The 17,885-nt window shown below is 41.3% G+C and overlaps 1 protein-coding gene across 1 annotated transcript in view; it reads left to right on the forward strand.

Annotated features, from left to right (window-relative positions):
* The window catches only part of GABRA5 (gamma-aminobutyric acid type A receptor subunit alpha5), a gene marked incomplete at its 3' end in the record, with an annotated part of 76,543 nt that overhangs the window by 49,745 nt on the left and 8,913 nt on the right, over positions 1 to 17,885 (forward strand). Inside the window, exons 5-6 of the mRNA XM_081292957.1 lie at positions 3,306 to 3,388; positions 15,114 to 15,257. Of these exons, the coding sequence (XP_081149083.1) occupies positions 3,306 to 3,388; positions 15,114 to 15,257 (227 nt within the window). The remainder of the gene's footprint in view (positions 1 to 3,305; positions 3,389 to 15,113; positions 15,258 to 17,885) is intronic.

The raw sequence follows: 17,885 nt of genomic DNA on the forward strand, positions 1-17,885 counted from the left end.
ACCTAAAAACAGCATGCTACAGGGACACTGCTACATCGATGTTCATAGCAGCACAATTCACAATAGCAAGACTGTGGAAGCAACCTAGATGCCCTTCAATAGACGAATGGATAAAAAAAAATGTGGCATTTATACACAATGGAGTATTACTCTGCATTAAAAAATGACAAAATTATAGAACTTGGAGGGAAATGGATGGCATTAGAGCAGATTATGCTAAGTGAAGCTAGCCAATCCCTAAAAAACAAATGCCAAATGTCTTCTTTGATATAAGGAGAGTAACTAAGAACAGAGTAGGGAAGAAGAGCATGAGAAGATGACTAACATTAAACAGGGATGAGAGGCGGGAGGGAAAGGGAGAGAGAAGGGAAATTGCTTGGAAATGGAAGGAGACCCTCAGGGTTAACAAAATTACATACAAGAGTAAGTGAGGGGAAAGGGAAAAATAATACAAGGGGGAGAAATGAATTACAGTAGAGGGGGTAGAGAGAGAAGAGGGGAGGGGAGGGGAGGGGAGGGGGGATAGTAGAGGATAGGAAAGGCAGCAGAATACAACAGACATGAGTATGTCAATATGTAAATCAGTGGAAGTGTAACTGATTTGATTCTGCAATCTGTATACGGGGTAAAAATGGGAGTTCATAACCCACTTGAATCAAAGTGTGAAATATGATATATCAAGAACTATGTAATGTTTTGAACAACCAATAAAAAAATTAAAAAAAAGATATATATATATATATATATATATATATATATATATATATATATATATATATATATATCTGTCTGTCTGTCCTGGTTCTCTATTAAAATTTTGCTTCTTAAGGAAATTCTAGATATTCTGAGATCACTTGTGATTTTATTCTCTAGATTATATCTGAGTCATTTAAATTCTCTGTTTGTTATTGTTTTACTCAACAAATTGCTTAAGTTTGCTAACAACCATGTTAAAAAAAAAACATTATTTCCTTTGTGTTGTCTGAATACCACTCTCACAGACTATGCTTTTTCATTCCTAATTTTCATAATTGTAATAAGTGAATCTCTATTTACCTCACCCATTTCATAGTCTCTTAGAATGTACCTTTTTTCATAGTTTATGATTGAAGAGATCCATTGCAGATTATCAGTCATGCAAAATAATGTAAAAATCTAACAACAGTTTATTTGTTATTACACATACACATGCATGCTAGAATTAAAAATTCAGTCTCTCAGAGTCACAATTATGTAGATTTTAGTAATGTGGGAAATACTTCAGCTCTAATGTTGGGTTTAAAAAAAAGAATGCATTTTAAATACCAGGAATGAAAAGAAAATATACATACATATAGAAGAACTCTAGGCTACCTGTACCAAGTAAATTCATAATAAAATTGTAGGTATTTGTAATTATCTTTTTTATATTTTTTCTGTATTTTCTCATAATTTATGAATATACATGGAATACCATTTTAAAAATCATCTCCTTGCCTCAACATGAGACTTCTGTCCATTTGTACTTATAGCTCTCTGGGCCTCACTATGTATCTGAAGGACTGTCCTTCATAGTATTGTGAATGGAGAATTCTCACTCCCGATGGGCACAGACCTCTTTCCACTGATCACATTTTAGTTTCAATCAGACAATGCATGCATTGACTACTCAGTCTACAATCAGCAAGTGTGAATTATGTGCCCAATCTAATAATTATAGTTTAATCTATATTAATAGGAGGAAGTAATAAAGGTAAAAATGAATGCTTTTACATTTTGATTCTCCTCCTGGGTGCTTAAGCAGTGTTCAAATATAATACAATGAGGCATTGACCATAGTGCTATTTAAAATGGAATTATTATTTGCTTTAGAAATAGACTGATAACATGCATTTGAAGTCAAATATTTTGTCTTATGATTTCATTTTATATAATTCATTTTATTTTGATAATGGAAAGAAAATCAAGAAACAGAAGATAAGCTCAATACAATTTGGAATTTTATTAAGAAAAAGGTCTGTAAGATAAATAAAAATTCTTGTCCATTTTCTGTGACTATGACAAAATACTTGATGCTGGGTAATGAATAAAGTAAAGAGATTTGTTTTGAGGACTGAAAGTTCAAGGTCAGGTGATTCCATCTGTTCAACCTTTTGTGAGGGCTTCATGGAGATGGCATCACAATGGTGGAGGCATGAGCAGAAGTGTCCTTGTGGTAAGACAGGACTCCAGATTCAGGGGCCAGTCTGTCACTTTTTAACTGGGGTCCTTTAGGAACTACATTAAGGCCTTACAAAGGCGGTGGCACCAGTGACCTAATCATCTCCCATTAGGCCCCACCTCTTATAGCTTCTACCACCTCAATAACCCCACACTGGGGCCCAAGCTTCAGGCATATGAACTTTTGGGGAGCACCCTCAAGCCCTGTGCAGACCATGGAATTCCCACATGTGGTAGCTCTGCAAGTGCACTGGCTTCTTCCAGAGCAGAGCCTGTGGCTGTGTGGCAAGCAGCAGATGCCTTTAGGGAGCCTCTGCACTCAAAAGCTGGCAGCAGAGGATCCTGCCATGAGAGCCTTGCATTTAGGGTCTGATTCCTTATTCTACACACTAAATTTCCTCCTCCATGAACTGAGGTCAGAATAGTAAGGGATCTAATCATGCTGCTATGATTTCATGAGTGAACGTAGGTAAAGCATTCAAAACAGTTCCTGGCACAAACAGGTCCACTGTCATTATTATCACTCTTGTAGTTATTGGTGATGGTGGTTGTGGTTGTTGGTGTTATTATTAGGAAAACTAGGCTTGAATTAAAAAGCAAATTCAGTTTTACCAGAGCATTCCTACTGCAACCTACATTTACTTACTGTACGGTTTCATATCAATCTATTAAACAATGAGTATAGCCAGGTTCTGGTAAAACTTTGTGCATTTATCTACATTTATTTACATTTTTTGAGCTCATGAGCTATTTTAGATAATGTGTATATTTTCAGCCTCATCAAGGTAACCTTTTTTAGATAATGATGAATAAGGGATGGGAAACAAAGAGTAAATACTTTTAAGTGCATCTTTAGTTGTTTTACAAGCAGTTATGTATATAGGTGGGAGGGGAGAAACCACACACCAAGCTGAGTGGATTTGATTCTAAGCCTTATTTCTGAATGATACTCATCTACTACGAAAATTTAGGTACTTTAGTGAAGACATTTTAAACAATAACACAAAAGGTATTTGTTAAAATTAGTATTTGATATGGCTTTCTGGGACAAAGTAGCTGCTCAGTAGACAGTGAGTCATTTAAAGGTCTGATCTCTTTTTTTTCAGCTTGACCATCTCTGCTGAGTGCCCCATGCAACTTGAAGACTTCCCGATGGATGCCCATGCTTGCCCTCTGAAATTTGGCAGCTGTAAGTTATTTTCACAAGTAAGAACCGTGGGTATACTTTTGAGATCAATTCCACATTCATTGAGAAGAATGTAGGTTGTGTATGAGCACAGTATAGTGCAATCAGAGAAGACTAGAGAGTGCTTTGTCCTTGCCACATTAGTTTCCTTGTCTTTAAAGTGAAAATATGGCCACCTATATCATAAGTCAGAGAGCAAGAAAAAAAGGAAGTCTTTGGGCTCCATAGTCCCCTTTGAGTTTGTATTCCAGAGATATAAAGACCTCCCCAAAGCTTCCATCTCCCAAAGGCTCTACCACCTCCCAATATCCCACCCTTAAGACAAGCCTTTAACACATGGGCTAAGGGGAGGAGGTTTCCCAGTCTTCCTGAGCTGACTACATTCAGGAGAAGACTTTCACCAGTCCTTCTGGCAAGATGCTCTGGAGATCTCTGTCTCATCCAATCTACGTCTTTTTGTTGTTGTTTTAAACAGCCGCAAGGTGTCGAGTATGCTGGGTCCCATTAGCACTCAGAAACTAACAAGACTGAAACCTTTTCCTCAGGCATCTCAGAAAAGCTGTATTATTGGATGCTTCATCCAACTATTTTCTTTTCCAGAGAGCAGCTGAGATCTAGGGGTTTCTCCCTGTTTGCTGTGTGCTGAACCAGTGGCATGGGCTGTGAGACCAGTTGCCATCTCTGTTCTCACTGGCTCTTAGGTGACTGGGTAGTGCTGAGTCCCCTCAGTGCTCAAAGGCAGGCTCCATGGGAAGCCAGACATCTGTGTAGCACCTAGAAAAGTTGGGATGCTGGATCCATGATCTGCCTCTCCCTCCCTAGAAAGAATCTGGGAGCTGGTGTTTTGCATCCACTTACACTGAGCTGAGCTTGGGAAGGGTATGGGACTGTGGTGACTGAAAGTCCAAGTAGGCCCTCGTCCTACTCCTTTTCCTTGTTCCCAGTTGTTGGTGTCTAGATTTTCTAACTCTGCCAATTCCCTGATCAACTGTATGAGGTGAAGTGAGGTTTCTGTCCCTAGGGAAGGATTCAAAGCCTGGATGTTGGATGCATGCTCTACTTGGTTATTTTATAAGGACTCTGGATTCTGTTAAATCTATAGAGTTTTAATTATATATTCCACTTCTATTTACACTTGCACTTCTATTTATAATCATACTTCTATATATAAAACCAATTAACTTGGCTGAGTTCAAACTCCAGACTGCCTTTCCCTGGCAGGCAGCAGCTGACATGTCAGGTATTTCTTTGACCTTTGTTGGGCTAGTGGGACCATGCTCCATGCATGCAAATACCTAGTGTGGGGGTAAGACAGAAATTTGGGTGCAGATTTTGTACATCAGTATATATCACACTTGGGGCTTCCTCCCCGTGGCTCTTTTAATTTCAAGGATTTGATGTCTCACCTTCCAGCTGCATTGCCTTGGCGACTACAGACTCTTCCTCTGATTCTTCACACCGTCAAGACTGAGGAATCCTGTCTGAAGCTTAGCTACCTCACAGTACTGACACACAGCCTTTTAAGGGAAAAGCCATTGCTTCTTCCATGTGTCACCCTTTAGTTTCTGCCTGTACTTGTTCTCTCTCCAGATCCTTCAGGGAGTAATTTTTTTATTGGTGTCCAGACTTAATGGTTGTTACCTCATAGCAGCCACTTTGCCATTCCTGGAAGTGGAGCCTTTTTTGACTCCAAGAGTTTTATTACTCTGTCATTTCAAAGGGACTTTTGAATTTAAGAGAGATAAGTATGAGTGATGAACCAAAAGTAAAGTGAGATGGAAATAATTGGTCTTTTTTCAAACGATGGTCTTCAAATGCTAAAGAGAGATTAGCACATACATTTATTTGGGGGAATGATGTAATAGAATGGCATTGTCACCAGGATATATTTAAATCACTTGCTTACACGGGGTGACTATGGACATCATAGCTTGTGACAAAAAAACCTACTAAAGATTCCAAAGGCATTTTTGTAGGAAATTACTTATTCACATCTCTGGAGGAAGATCAGTGGTCCACATCTCCCAAGGAAAATTAGTTGTATAATTTAAAATTATGCCACTCTCAGTATAGGAAAATTATGCTTTGATTTGATCAGAAACAGAACACTGAAAAGTTGAAGGTTTTTTGTTTGTTTATTTGTTTTGTTTTTTTCATACTGTGGTGGTACTATGTCCTTTGGTTAAATAAGTTCAAGTCACTGTGATGCCTAGATTTAATGGTAATTGTGTTCAGGGCAAGCAACTCGAGAGCAATTTTTGGTGATGAAAAATATGTGACAACCTAATTTTTCTTCACTAAATTATCTCATACTCGACAGCCAACCCACTGCAGTTAAATCATTTATCACATTCAAAACTGAAGTAATCAGCTGGTGGGATCTTTTACCTTTCTACATTCAATGAAACTAAATAAGATCACTATCATACAAAATATATAGAATAAAACTCGCAGAGGCACTTCTCGAACTCAGTAGATGTTTTGAACTGTCCTGCCAGATTTCTTTTTATCTGCCCAGTATTTTGAAGATGGATTTGAGTTGATTCAGATATCGATCAATAGTGTATATTTACTGTTAATGACCACAATTTGCAAAAAGTTCAAAGGATTTTATTGATATCACGTTTTATACAATGACCAAGAGATAGAAAACTGTATTAATATAGCTTTTTGTCAGCTTATATGATTTCAGTTCAAGACATAATTATTTTAGGAGAAGAAATGCCACTCTACTAAATGTTTTTCTTATTTGCCTTTCATCCTTTGGATTTTCTAAAAATAGATGCTTGGCCAAGTTGCTCACTTATACCACAGGCATCTGAGTATGCATAGGATAAATGTGATAGTATAATGAGTTTCAAATTACCCAATCCAACAGTTCTCTGCTATTAGGAGACAAAGGAATGCAAATATGTGTCGTTATTCTAATGAGCCACATGCTCTGGTTTCTCTAATACAGAAGTGAATTAGCAGGCATTTCTGTTATTGCTGCCTCCAGCTTCAAGAATTCAAACAAATGTTGAAATTAGTCCTAGCTTATAGAGGATGTTTCCTAGTCTATACAGAAATCCTTAAAGATAATGGCATGGTTTCCATTTGAAATTAAATGCTCAAACACATCAAAATTGTTCAAAAAAGAAAATGTCTTGATTCTTTTGCTCATTTTGTTTGTAGAACAATGAATTAAATATTAAATTATGAGATAATATCTGGATTTATGAACATTGAATTTTAAATTTATCTGGATTTCTGAAAATATATGCTAAATTAGAACTGAAGGCTTCCTTGGTGGGCATCCAGGAAATCAGGGATCAGTCTCCCTGTTGTGAGCTGTAAATATATTTACATGTGTGGAATCCTGACCCTGATGTTGCATTCATCATCTCCAGTGTGTAGCAACTCAGCATGAGTATGCACAATCTAGGACCCAGGTTTCTCCAAGTCTGATGTGAATATGTCACAGTGCCTGAGGTCTTGGAAACACAGTGAAGTTTTTTTTCTGTGTTGTGCCTGAGTTTAGATTGTTTTAGCAACTGTGTTGGTTAATTAGTTAAACTTGATTATTGCCATGGTCTGAATGTTTGTGTCCCATCCAAATTTACGTATTGAAACCTAATCCCCAATGTGATGGCATTAGAAGATGAGGCCTTCAGGAGATGATGGGGTGATGAGAGTCTCAGAGAGCCTTGATTGCCCTTCTTCCATGTGAAGACACAATAAGAAGGCACTCAAATGGACTAAGAAAATTGCTATTTAAAAGAACTGCTGTTTTAAAGGGACTGTCTTAGTCTGTTTGGGATGCTAAAATAGAATATCATAAATTAGGCTGCTTATAAGCAATGCAAATTTATTCTTCACAATTCTGGAGTCTGGAAAGTCCAAGGTCAAGTTGATGACAGATTTGGTGGCTGTTAAGGGCCTGCTTCCTCTTCATAGAGGAGATGGTAGAAGGAGCAAGAGAATCTGTTTTATAAGGTCACTAATCCCATTTGGAGGGCTCCACCCACATGTCCTGATGACCTTGTGAAGGCCCACCTCCTAATACTATCATATTTAGGATTCCATTTCAATATAATTTCTGGGGGACACAAACATTGGATCTGTAGCAGGCATGGAAAGCATTCGGCTCTCTGCTTGGTGCAAGGAGGAACACACAAGTATCAACCATGAGCTTCTCCTGAGGAGCTGATGGACACATGTAGATCATTGGATTAAATATCTTTTTGCAACTTAAAGCCATTTGAGATTCACAGAAAAGATAGCTCACAATGGGGATCTGAAATGAACCTGGTAGGAGTTGAATAGAAAGAGATATGATGGAAATAGGGCAAAACACAGAAAACCCCTGGTCTGTTAGTCCAGGTCTAGAATGAAATGAGAAACCTCCTCTGAAATCAGCAAGTCACAGAAGGATGAATTCTGTATGATCTTGCTTGTTTTTGGATTCTTATAGAAACAAAGAGACTGGATTGTTCCAAGAGGTTGGGTGTGGGTAGAGAAGGATGGGCACAAGGAAGATGTTGGTTTCAGAGTGCAAAATTTCAGTAGACCACAGGAATAGAATTTGTGGTCTGTTACACAGAATGCTGACCACAGTTGATAATAATATGTATTTCAAAGCTGATAAAATTGACTGCTAATGTTCTCACCACACACATAAAAAAATGATGAGTTAGTGAGGTAATAGATATATATTAACTATGTTGACAGAATCTTTCTGCACTATATACATAGCTCAAATCATCACTTTGTACCCCATAAATTTGCACAATTTTTATTTGTCAATTAAAAATACATTTTAACAAGAGGGGAAGCCTCCTTTGGGGAACTGACAGAATGGCATTACAAGCTAAACAGGAAAGACCATAAATACAAAAGTATTTCTAAAAGTAGCAGGCAGAGTGGGTGATGCGTATCGAACAAAGGAACCACATGCTGATTTGACTGTTCCTGGAGGTGACATCAAGAGCTAGAAATTCCCAAGAAGCAGGTAGAAGAGATAAGACCTGAGAGGAGTTGTTGGCCAGATATGAAAAGAGAATATGTAGGATGAAAGAGGGGCATGATTCAAAGATAGCACTGTGATTTTAAGACAAGGTGACGTGAAAGCTGGTCGTAATTGGGAGAAGCTGCTGGTTTGAAGGTAAAAAAGTGAAGTGGTTCATGAAAGTGAGGAAATTATGTAAGAGATTTTCTCTGAGGACTCCCATCCTCCTTCAGTGCTTCTTACTCCTGTCATTGAGGCAGAGCATCTTTCTGTTGGGAAGGTGACAGTCCTTCTTTCCTGATCTATTTCTATTAAAAGTCCACAAACACAGAGTGCATAGTTTCTTTATCCTGTTCTCTCAGACCCTGTGTAATTTTGCAATGACTTAACTATGAGCTGGTGATGTGCTTCATGATCTACAGTGGTGGCATAGTTAGTAATAAGGCAGATGTGTTATCTGTTCATCCCATCTGCTGATTGCTCACTTACCTCTTAACTGGTTCTGGATAAGGCAAAGGGTGTGCAATACCCTCTTGATTTATTTTATCTCTTAAATTTAAAGCAAGATTATTGGGCTTCTGGTAGACCCTTCGAGATGCCACATCTAAATATATTCATATTTTGCAAACTTTTCTTCTCTATGTTATGCAAGCCACAATGTCAGTTATGGATTTAGTTTCCAACCCAGGAGACTATAGTCATACAGGTAATGTGTGACAGGGTCTTGTTAGGTAGTTGCTATGCTTATTCCCACCCTGGTTTTAGAAGAGAGAGGGAAGCTAGAGACATAGGCTTCAGAGAAATCAAATGCTGTACATTTTCAGATCACAAAGATACTAGTTACCTGATTCTAACCTGCATTTCTCTAACATCATATGTAATTGATGCAGAGCAACACAGACCTTTTGCATGACTGTTAGTAGTTCCTGGATGTCCCTGCACAGTCTGTCAAATAAGACTGACTATTTTCCTCAAAAATTAGATCTCTGACAATCAGAATTCAGTTCAGGGCTGGAGGCTTAGAGGTGGAGTGAGTGCTTACCATGTATGAGGCCTATGGATTCAATCCACAACACAAATAAGGAAGGGAGGGAGGGATGGAATAAGGGAGGAGAAAATTCAAATAGAAATCTCTTTTCTTTAGACTGGGTTAGACACCAAGCAAAAATCCTTCTTGACATATGGTTATACTCACTGTGGCTATTATTTATTAAGCATCTACAGTGTGATGGGCATATTCTAAATACTTAATATTCATGCATACACTTTGTTCTCACTACAACCCTTAGGAGATGGGTGTTATTTTTGCAAAAACTACAGGTGGGAAAATAAGAGGCTTAGAGCTCAAACAGGTTGTCCAAGTTCATTCTGATAGTGAATGTCAGAATCATAATTTCTTATTTCATTAATAGTTAAACAAAAACACATGACTTCTGAAAGGCCTTCTATGTAAGCAGTCGATTATGCCATCACTACCTTCTACTAGAGATTTGCAATGCTAGAAGAGGTCAGAAAGTGTCAACCAGAGGGGAAAGTCCTTAAGGGCAGTGATGATGAATTCCCCAGTCAGTTGTGAGTGAACATGTTTCAAGCCTTCTTGCACAGCCCTGCTGATGTATGGTCAGAGGAGGGTGAGTGTTGTTTTCCAGGACTCTAAATCATGAAAAATGATAGCACAGTAAACCTGATTGCCTCCTTTACTGTTGTCCCAGCTGAAAGATTGAATGCCACATCGCTGACCCAAAGAGAAGAGTTTAGTGTTGGTTGCTAAACATCTGAGCTGAAATGGACATGAGTGGTCATTTATTTCCATCCTTAATTTGATGAGAGTGAAACTCAGGATTCTGTGCTGACATTGCCAGACATGCCGGAGGCCACAGTGCCTCTTGCTGTTGGTTTTATTAATGCTATTAGCATCATCCACATCAAAAGAGCTTTTAATATTTAAGAGTTTAGAAAGCAAAAACATGTGAATTATTATAATGTGTTGTAGATAGTGTCTGCTGTGCTTTCAAATGACTTTTATCTACTTACAATTGCTATTTTATTGGATCTTGACTGGAAGGTACATATTGTTAATTTAATCTCCTGTCCACCCCACAACAATGGAGAGACTCATGCCTAGCAAGGTCCAAGTAACATACAGGGGTCTCCACATGGGCCAGTGATCCCTCAGCCCTCCCTGCTGGCAGTGCACTCCCTGGCCAACATGCTGCTTAGCCTCAGAGCCTGAGGAGGAGCCATCCTAAGCTATGTGCCACCCCAGTTCTACAGTGGAAATGATGAGCAGCTCTACATTCAGGAGGGTAGATGGGATAGGGAGTCAGTGGCCCTACCAGGCCAAGACTGTCCCAGCCACCACTTCCACCTCTGTACCTCTGAGATGCAATGATTCCCATCAGCACCCTTGCTTCCTCATTAGGAGCCATCTATGCCCCTGGATCTCACCTTTCTCCAGAGCACCCCATGTCCCAGGCATTGCCTGTCTCTCTAGCATCTCTTGCTAGTCCTCACTCCTTTTCTTTTTCTTTCTTAGCAGTCTTGGCATCAAGTAGTCACCTATGAGAAAAACAATATTTTCTGTGTTCTGGGCTCTCTTTAGATGAATTTCTATAATCTTAGCTAAGTCTCAGAACTGTTTTGTATCAAAACTTACTTCCCCAAGCTTTGAGCTCCTTTCATGAGCTTTGGGATTCATGTTTCCCAACCCATTTACATCTTCGAAGAGATGTGGGGATCTACCATACTTCTCTCCAGGGAACAAACTCCCAGTCTCCTGTGGGTATGGAAATGGAAAGAAGGGGTGGTTAATGAAGCCTACATTTATGACTGAGGCCACCGTAGAAGGCCAGCTGCAGGGCAGGAGATTTCTCTGGTATGAGGCAGAAGAGCTGAGGAGAATATACAGAACAGGTGCACAGGATAACAGGTGCAGGACCAGCCTGAGCTAGTCTGGAGACAGCAGGAAGCGGGGCTTTTTCCCTACCCAGAGGACACTGCTTCATTAGCCTCTTCTATCCAATCCACACTTACAGCCTGGACAGAATCCAGCCAGACTGCTTTGCTCAAATCCATGTGTGAGTATCCACAGGCCTGCATTATTCAAGGTTCTGCAATATTTACATAATATGCAAAAGAAATCTCACTGTCATTTATGTGGAACCCAGGGGGCCATTGGAATTGCAGAAAATGCCCAACGGTGCCTGTGACTGGACATTTAGAAAGCCATTTGCCAAGGGGGAGAGCAGCATTACCCCCCACACACATTCGTCACCCTGAAATGCACATCTTCCCAGGAGACAAGAAAATTACAATGGAAAAATTTTCATTAGGAGAACTCCAATGTTGTCCATGTGAAAACACCTTTCTATATTACCTAAAACTTGAAAAGAGAAGGTCATGCTAATTTTAGAAAAAGGTTGACAAGAACACTACCCAACATGCACTTAAAAAAAGAGCTAAGCATGCCTTCCAGGGTGTCTCATCAATTGTTAAATAAATAAATAAATAAATAAATAAATAGCTATTCTATTTACTTCTGTATAGATCTTACTAATGTGCATATCAACATTAGGATCCTATCATTAGTTCTCATGCTCCCAGCCCAGCAAACTTGTAAGTTGCCCCCCCCCACATGGCCATCATTTTCAGACAGGATATGTTGGTTATGAAAAAAGAGTGTTGCATATCACAAGGTGGGGGGAATCTATCAAAAGATGTGCAAGGTGATTGTGTAGGACATGATATGAATTTACTGAAAGATATTTCAATATAGATGATGTAAACTCATGAGTGGACACATCATGCCATGATGGAAAAGACTCCAGGTGGGGCATCTTGTTTCCCCAAACTTGTTTCACCTATATTCTAGATCCACTAGTTTCCAGTACAGATCTCCTGAGGATTTTGTTTTCAAATAAATCCTAATAAGCTGATTGTATCATGTATGTGGATGGACAAGGGCCAAGAACATCCAGGATCCCCTGAGGAAGGAAGGGTGGGGCCTCACCCTCCTACCTGTGGATGTTCTCCTGACATCTGAATGATTGCAATATTTTGAAACAGGGAAAGGAAAGGGAGTGGAAAGAGAATCAAGGGAGGAGAAAGCAGGCTCCTGATATATGCAGTCTTACCTGCCAGAGCAGATACTTCAAGTGAGGGAAGGGGGAAGACAAGCTGATGATTGTGTGGTCACACTGAAATGCACATGGGGAAATGGTATCTGATACTTAAATACAGATACTTAAGGCCATGTGTAAAAGGCAACATATTAAACCTTATATAATTCAAGTGTTGTATATGAGAGAGCAATGGGGAGGGCTTTTGGAAAGAGATGCTGAAAGCAAACTTTAACTTAAAATATGATGGATTTGATTACATTAAAATTAATATTTATCTGCCCCCCAAATAATGCCATGAACAAGGTGAAAGAGCTACATATTTAGAGCAGATATTTGGGATGCATATATCCAAAAGTATGTTGTATCAAACTCTATAATGAAAAGATACTAATCAAATGGGCATAAAAACACAGATTTTGTAGAAAAGATATGGGTAAATCCCTGCCCAGAACGTAAATGCTTCTAGAAACATAAAATTTGGAATTCTTCCTTGGGAGAGCAGGATGGTGAGCTATATTGGTGAGCTGTGCATGGGATGGCCCTGAGTTTGCTATATACATGCTTGTTTTATAATTTTTGACTATTATGAATACTTGCTTGCACATAGAATAAGAACTTGGATAGTTATGTGTATTAGCAAAGAGGCTTCCACACTTTGAGCATAATCTCCATCATTCCTCCGGCTTCTCTCTTTTGAAATCTCTGACAGGACATGGTTTGGCGTATAAGAACTAAGAATGGCTGTTGTAGGTACTTTCAGCTGCCACAGCTGCTGGGGGACCCCAAAACATGTGTCCTACTGAGGGAGACTGTCCTTGTAGCCTGTGTCTCTAACATATCCCCCAGCTCCAGAAGCATTTGTATTTTTTTTTTTTTTTTTTTTGTATGACAGTGCTTGGCTTTGCTCATTCAGGAGTTAGTGTCATGCCCTGTTGGTGGAGCTGGGAGTGAAGGCACACAGCCTTATTCTAAAGGTACCATGGCTCCACATGGCATCCATGCAGGTTCTGGGGCTAGACTGAGGCGGGTGTACCAGTTTACCTGAAGGGTCCTGGAATACACAGGCTCTTACACACCTACTTTTGCCTAGATGAACCCTGCTGGATTCTCTGGCCACCCCTTGGCTATCATTTGCAGCCCGTGTGACTACATATTTGTTGTGCCCCCCAGCTGTGGTGGCCACTTGCAACTCCGCTTTCCTCATCTCCTTAAACTCCAGACCCTACAACACACTGGGAAGCTGTGCCTCATCCTCTTCTTTTATTCATCAGCATTCCCTGGGTGACCTCCCAGCCCAGTGCCTCAGGTGACATCACAATGAGACCATTGCTATGAACTTGGGGCTTGTGTGCTCCCACACATCAGCATCCCTCAGCTCCACATATTACAGGTCTCTTTCTTCCAACACATTATACTGCTCTTTCACTAGAGGTCAGTGCCCTCCAGGTTCTCGCCATTCTACTCAGTGCAAATAACTACACACTTCCTCTCAAAGCTCCCATCATGTTTCTTACATGAACATGTTTTAGAAAAATGTATTCTATTTTCTTCTTCATTTATTACCATCATTGCCTCTCACCTGGATTGTTTTAATTTTACTCTCCCATTTCTGTCCCCTTTCCACCTGCATTCTGCTCTCCTGACTCACTCATATGAGGGTCCTTTTATTGCATAAATTTGAATAGGTCACTTAATTGGCTTAACTCTCCTCTTCAGTGTCTTCCTGGCTCAGAGGAAAAGTCAAATGCCTCAAAGCTCTGTTTTATCTGGCCTTTGGTCTGCCCTCTTCTAGGTATGCTCTGTTTTGCCTCAGGCATCTCAGGCATGCTACTGCCCCTGGATCTTTGCACCTTGAGTTCTCTTTCCCTGGGACTCCGTTCCTCCATCTTCAAAGCCTGTAATGGCCAGTTGAGTACATTTTTCATGCTTTAAATCTCTTCATCTGGCTCCAGCTGGAGAAAGTTCTCTGTTTTGTGATAAGATTGGGCTCACTGGGATAATCCAGGATAATCTCCTGATTTTAAGATACAGCACCATCCTTCCATCTGCACAGTGCCCATGCCATGTAAGGTAACATTCATGGGGGCACCTGGTCTTGTCTATCCATCTACCCTTCTCCTGAGGACAGTGTTGATAGCACATGCCTGTTGCAGAGAGAAAGGTTTAGAGTAGCAAAAGTCGTCAGTGTGCCACACATATATGTCACTATGTAGATCACACAATCATACTGGAACTCTAAGAAGTAGGTGCTCTTATTAGCTCATTCTATCAATGAAAAGACTGAGGCACAGGATGAGTGAGTTGTCAAGGTCACAGAGCTGGAGAAGATACAGGTAATCTGATCTCAGAGCTGATATTCTCACTGCTTCATTAAAAGAGAAAATACATACTAAGAAGCAGAGGGCACTGGCTTCTGAACACCCAGGCCTTTTGCATTTCAAAAGTGGGAAGGACCTGAGCTTCAGTGGCCCTATTCTGACCACCCTGCACTTTTTAGGTCATTCAGCATTAACTTTCCAAACGTCCCCATCATTTCTCTCTCTTGCTTCTCAACCTCTTTATATTTTCCAGGCTGGGAGTGATTTCATGTTCATAACACTTTCTGTCCTCCGCCCCATAGATGCATATCCTAATTCTGAGGTCGTGTATGTCTGGACCAATGGCTCCACCAAGTCTGTGGTGGTGGCAGAAGATGGCTCTAGACTGAACCAGTACCACCTGATGGGGCAGACAGTGGGCACTGAGAACATCAGCACCAGCACAGGTGAGAGCCTTTGAGGGCTGTGCAGCCAGGACCTGCAGAACACCACACCCTCTGGAAGCACAGGGTTCTGTGTTCCATTCTGCAGGGGCCCCACAAGGGGCACATTATGCCCTGGCCAGCAGCACTATTCTTGGCAGCATAGCTGTCATGAGTGCTGGCTGAAAGAAGGGCTCCTGGATGGACCCCTCCCTGCAGCTACACACACACAGAGGCACCAGCTGCAGCATCCGGGGAATTAAGGAGCATGTGAGGCATTAATCTGTAGTACATTTGCCCCGGTGTAAGCAAGCCCTGCCTGGGGGTGAGTGGACCTGCTTATATAACACCCGTTTCCTGAACAGTGAGGTGCAGCCTCTTCAGAAAAGGGAAACGACTTCTTACAAATACTCTTGTTACCTGCTTTCCTGTCTCTGCTCTGAACATTTCAGAGAAGATCTCCCTGGGGTTGAATCTGGGGAAAAAATAACCAAGCAGCATAAAAGGAATAGCTGAGTTGGTACTGAGAAGGAAGCAGATGCTGTCCATCCCAGCTGTGGGGGCTGGCCTGAACCTGCAGGGGCAGTCCAAACCTGAATTCACCTGATTTAAAGTGAGTGGAGAGGGCAAAGGAACATCATGCAGTTGATCTCTGGGGCCTTGAAGTTGTGTGGTCTAACATCTCCTGAGAGCAGGTTAGACTCTAGCAGTCACAAGGCTGCTGTGGGTGGGTCAGAGGGCTTAGGGGGTACAGAGAGTCCCCATATAGCAGAGGGAAAAAAGCCCAAAGGATGGAATAAGTCCTAAGTACAAATGAGTTCTAAGTCTCAGAGTATGTCCTCAGGGGAGCCCTGTCAGCATCACCATGTGTCTGTGTATCTGCAACACTCGCCTTTGTAACTAGCAGGCAGTACACAGGGCATTTAGGTCTGTGTCTGCCTCCTCTATGTGCACTTGCATGGGGTCAGGTCCTGGCCAACTGATGGACCCTGTGCATGGCATCGTTGAGGGATGGAGGAGAGCCTGGCAGGATAGCTTCACCAATTGTTAACATGAAAAAGGGCAAGGAAACAGAAATGGTCTGATTTTATGAAAATGAGTGAAAAGGTGGTATGGCAGAAGTTTGGAACTGTGGTGTCAACACAGGATGATACCATTTGGGTTTGCTTCATGTAGCTCTTTAAAAATTGATAATTGAGGCTTCTGCCCCCTTTTGCATTCTCCAAAGAGCATCTGTTTAAGTGTCACCTGATTTTACTACCTCCAACTCAAAAATAAATTGAAAACAACAAAAATAATCAAAAGTACGAGAGTGATTCAAAACCTGTTCTTCAAGTATTAAGAAAAGGAAAATCTGGATCAATGTTAATGATCCAGTCCTTCCACTAAACCTAGCCCTTAACCCTTCAGTTTATCCCTGTTTCCTTCTTCCATGTTGGAGCCACTCAGCCCCTCTCGTCTGCTCTCACCTGCCCTGGGGTTATGGGGAAAGTATGTCCCATCACTGCAGTATGTCTCAGACACTGCTGAGAACTTGACTCCCTGTCTATCAGAGGGCAGATTTTTACCACATGTTGCCTTATGACTCCTTCATCTCTTGACATATTGTAAGTAAAAGCAATCGGGAGCATCCACATAACTCAGCCCACAGTAAGTACTGGCCCTGGCATCAGCCTCCAACCTCCCAACACACTGCCCACTATACATGCCACCAGCAGACCACTCCCCTCCTAGGAGATACCCTACCCAGGGTCTGGGTTAGTGGAGCCTCCAAGCCTGCCCTCTCCCTGTCCACAGGGTAGCCCAGCTCCCAAGCCATACTATAGACTCCTTGCAATTCAACCAAAGAAGTGTCATCCTGAGATCAGGTTAGCTCAGCATACACTTGTCAAAGCATCCTTCCCATCTCTCCAGGGAGATGCACATTCAAGTGGCAACAAGACTCTGGCCCAGCAGGCCTCACTTTCCCTCCGACCGGCAGCCCACCCACCTCAGCTCCTTACCAGTTAACCATCAGGACAGCATCGTTCTCTGCAAAGAGTGGGAGGTCTCCTCTTGCCTCCCACACAGCCAGGCAAATCCAGAGAAGGCTCTGGGACATCCCCAAGGAAATGTTCCTGACTTCAAAGAACAGAGGACGCTCTGGTGGACAGTCCAAGAGAGGAGCTGTCAGGAAGTGACCCTGCTGGTTACCCTCTAACCAGCCTGGGCAAGCACAGAACCCTTGGGGGATGGTGGTCGGTCCACCTTCCTGGAGTTTCCTCAGCTGCGAAATAGGAAGAATCTGTACACCCACAACAGGGCTCTGAGATACCCCGAGCTATTTCAACAAAGGTTAAATCCTGAAATCCTGATTGCGGTGGCAGGCGAGGGGGCGGGTCAGAACATGGCACAGATTGTGACCAGGGATTAGTAAAACACACAAATCTGATTTTCCCTAGGAAAAGCATCCATCAGCAAAGGCTATTCAAAGGCTGAGGGTCAAAAGACTTACTTATAAAGGACTTGCTTTATAAGTAAGGACTTTATAAGGACTTATAAAAGGACTGTCAAGAAATTTATACATCCTCCTCTGTCCTCTCATTAACCAAAATAATACAAATAAACCCTTGTCCAAGATGAAGGAGGGATAGAGGGAGGGGCCTGGACTGT

The sequence above is a fragment of the Spermophilus citellus genome (assembly GCF_964194105.1).
Source record: "Spermophilus citellus genome assembly, chromosome: 4".
NCBI classification, from domain to species: Eukaryota; Metazoa; Chordata; class Mammalia; order Rodentia; family Sciuridae; genus Spermophilus; species Spermophilus citellus.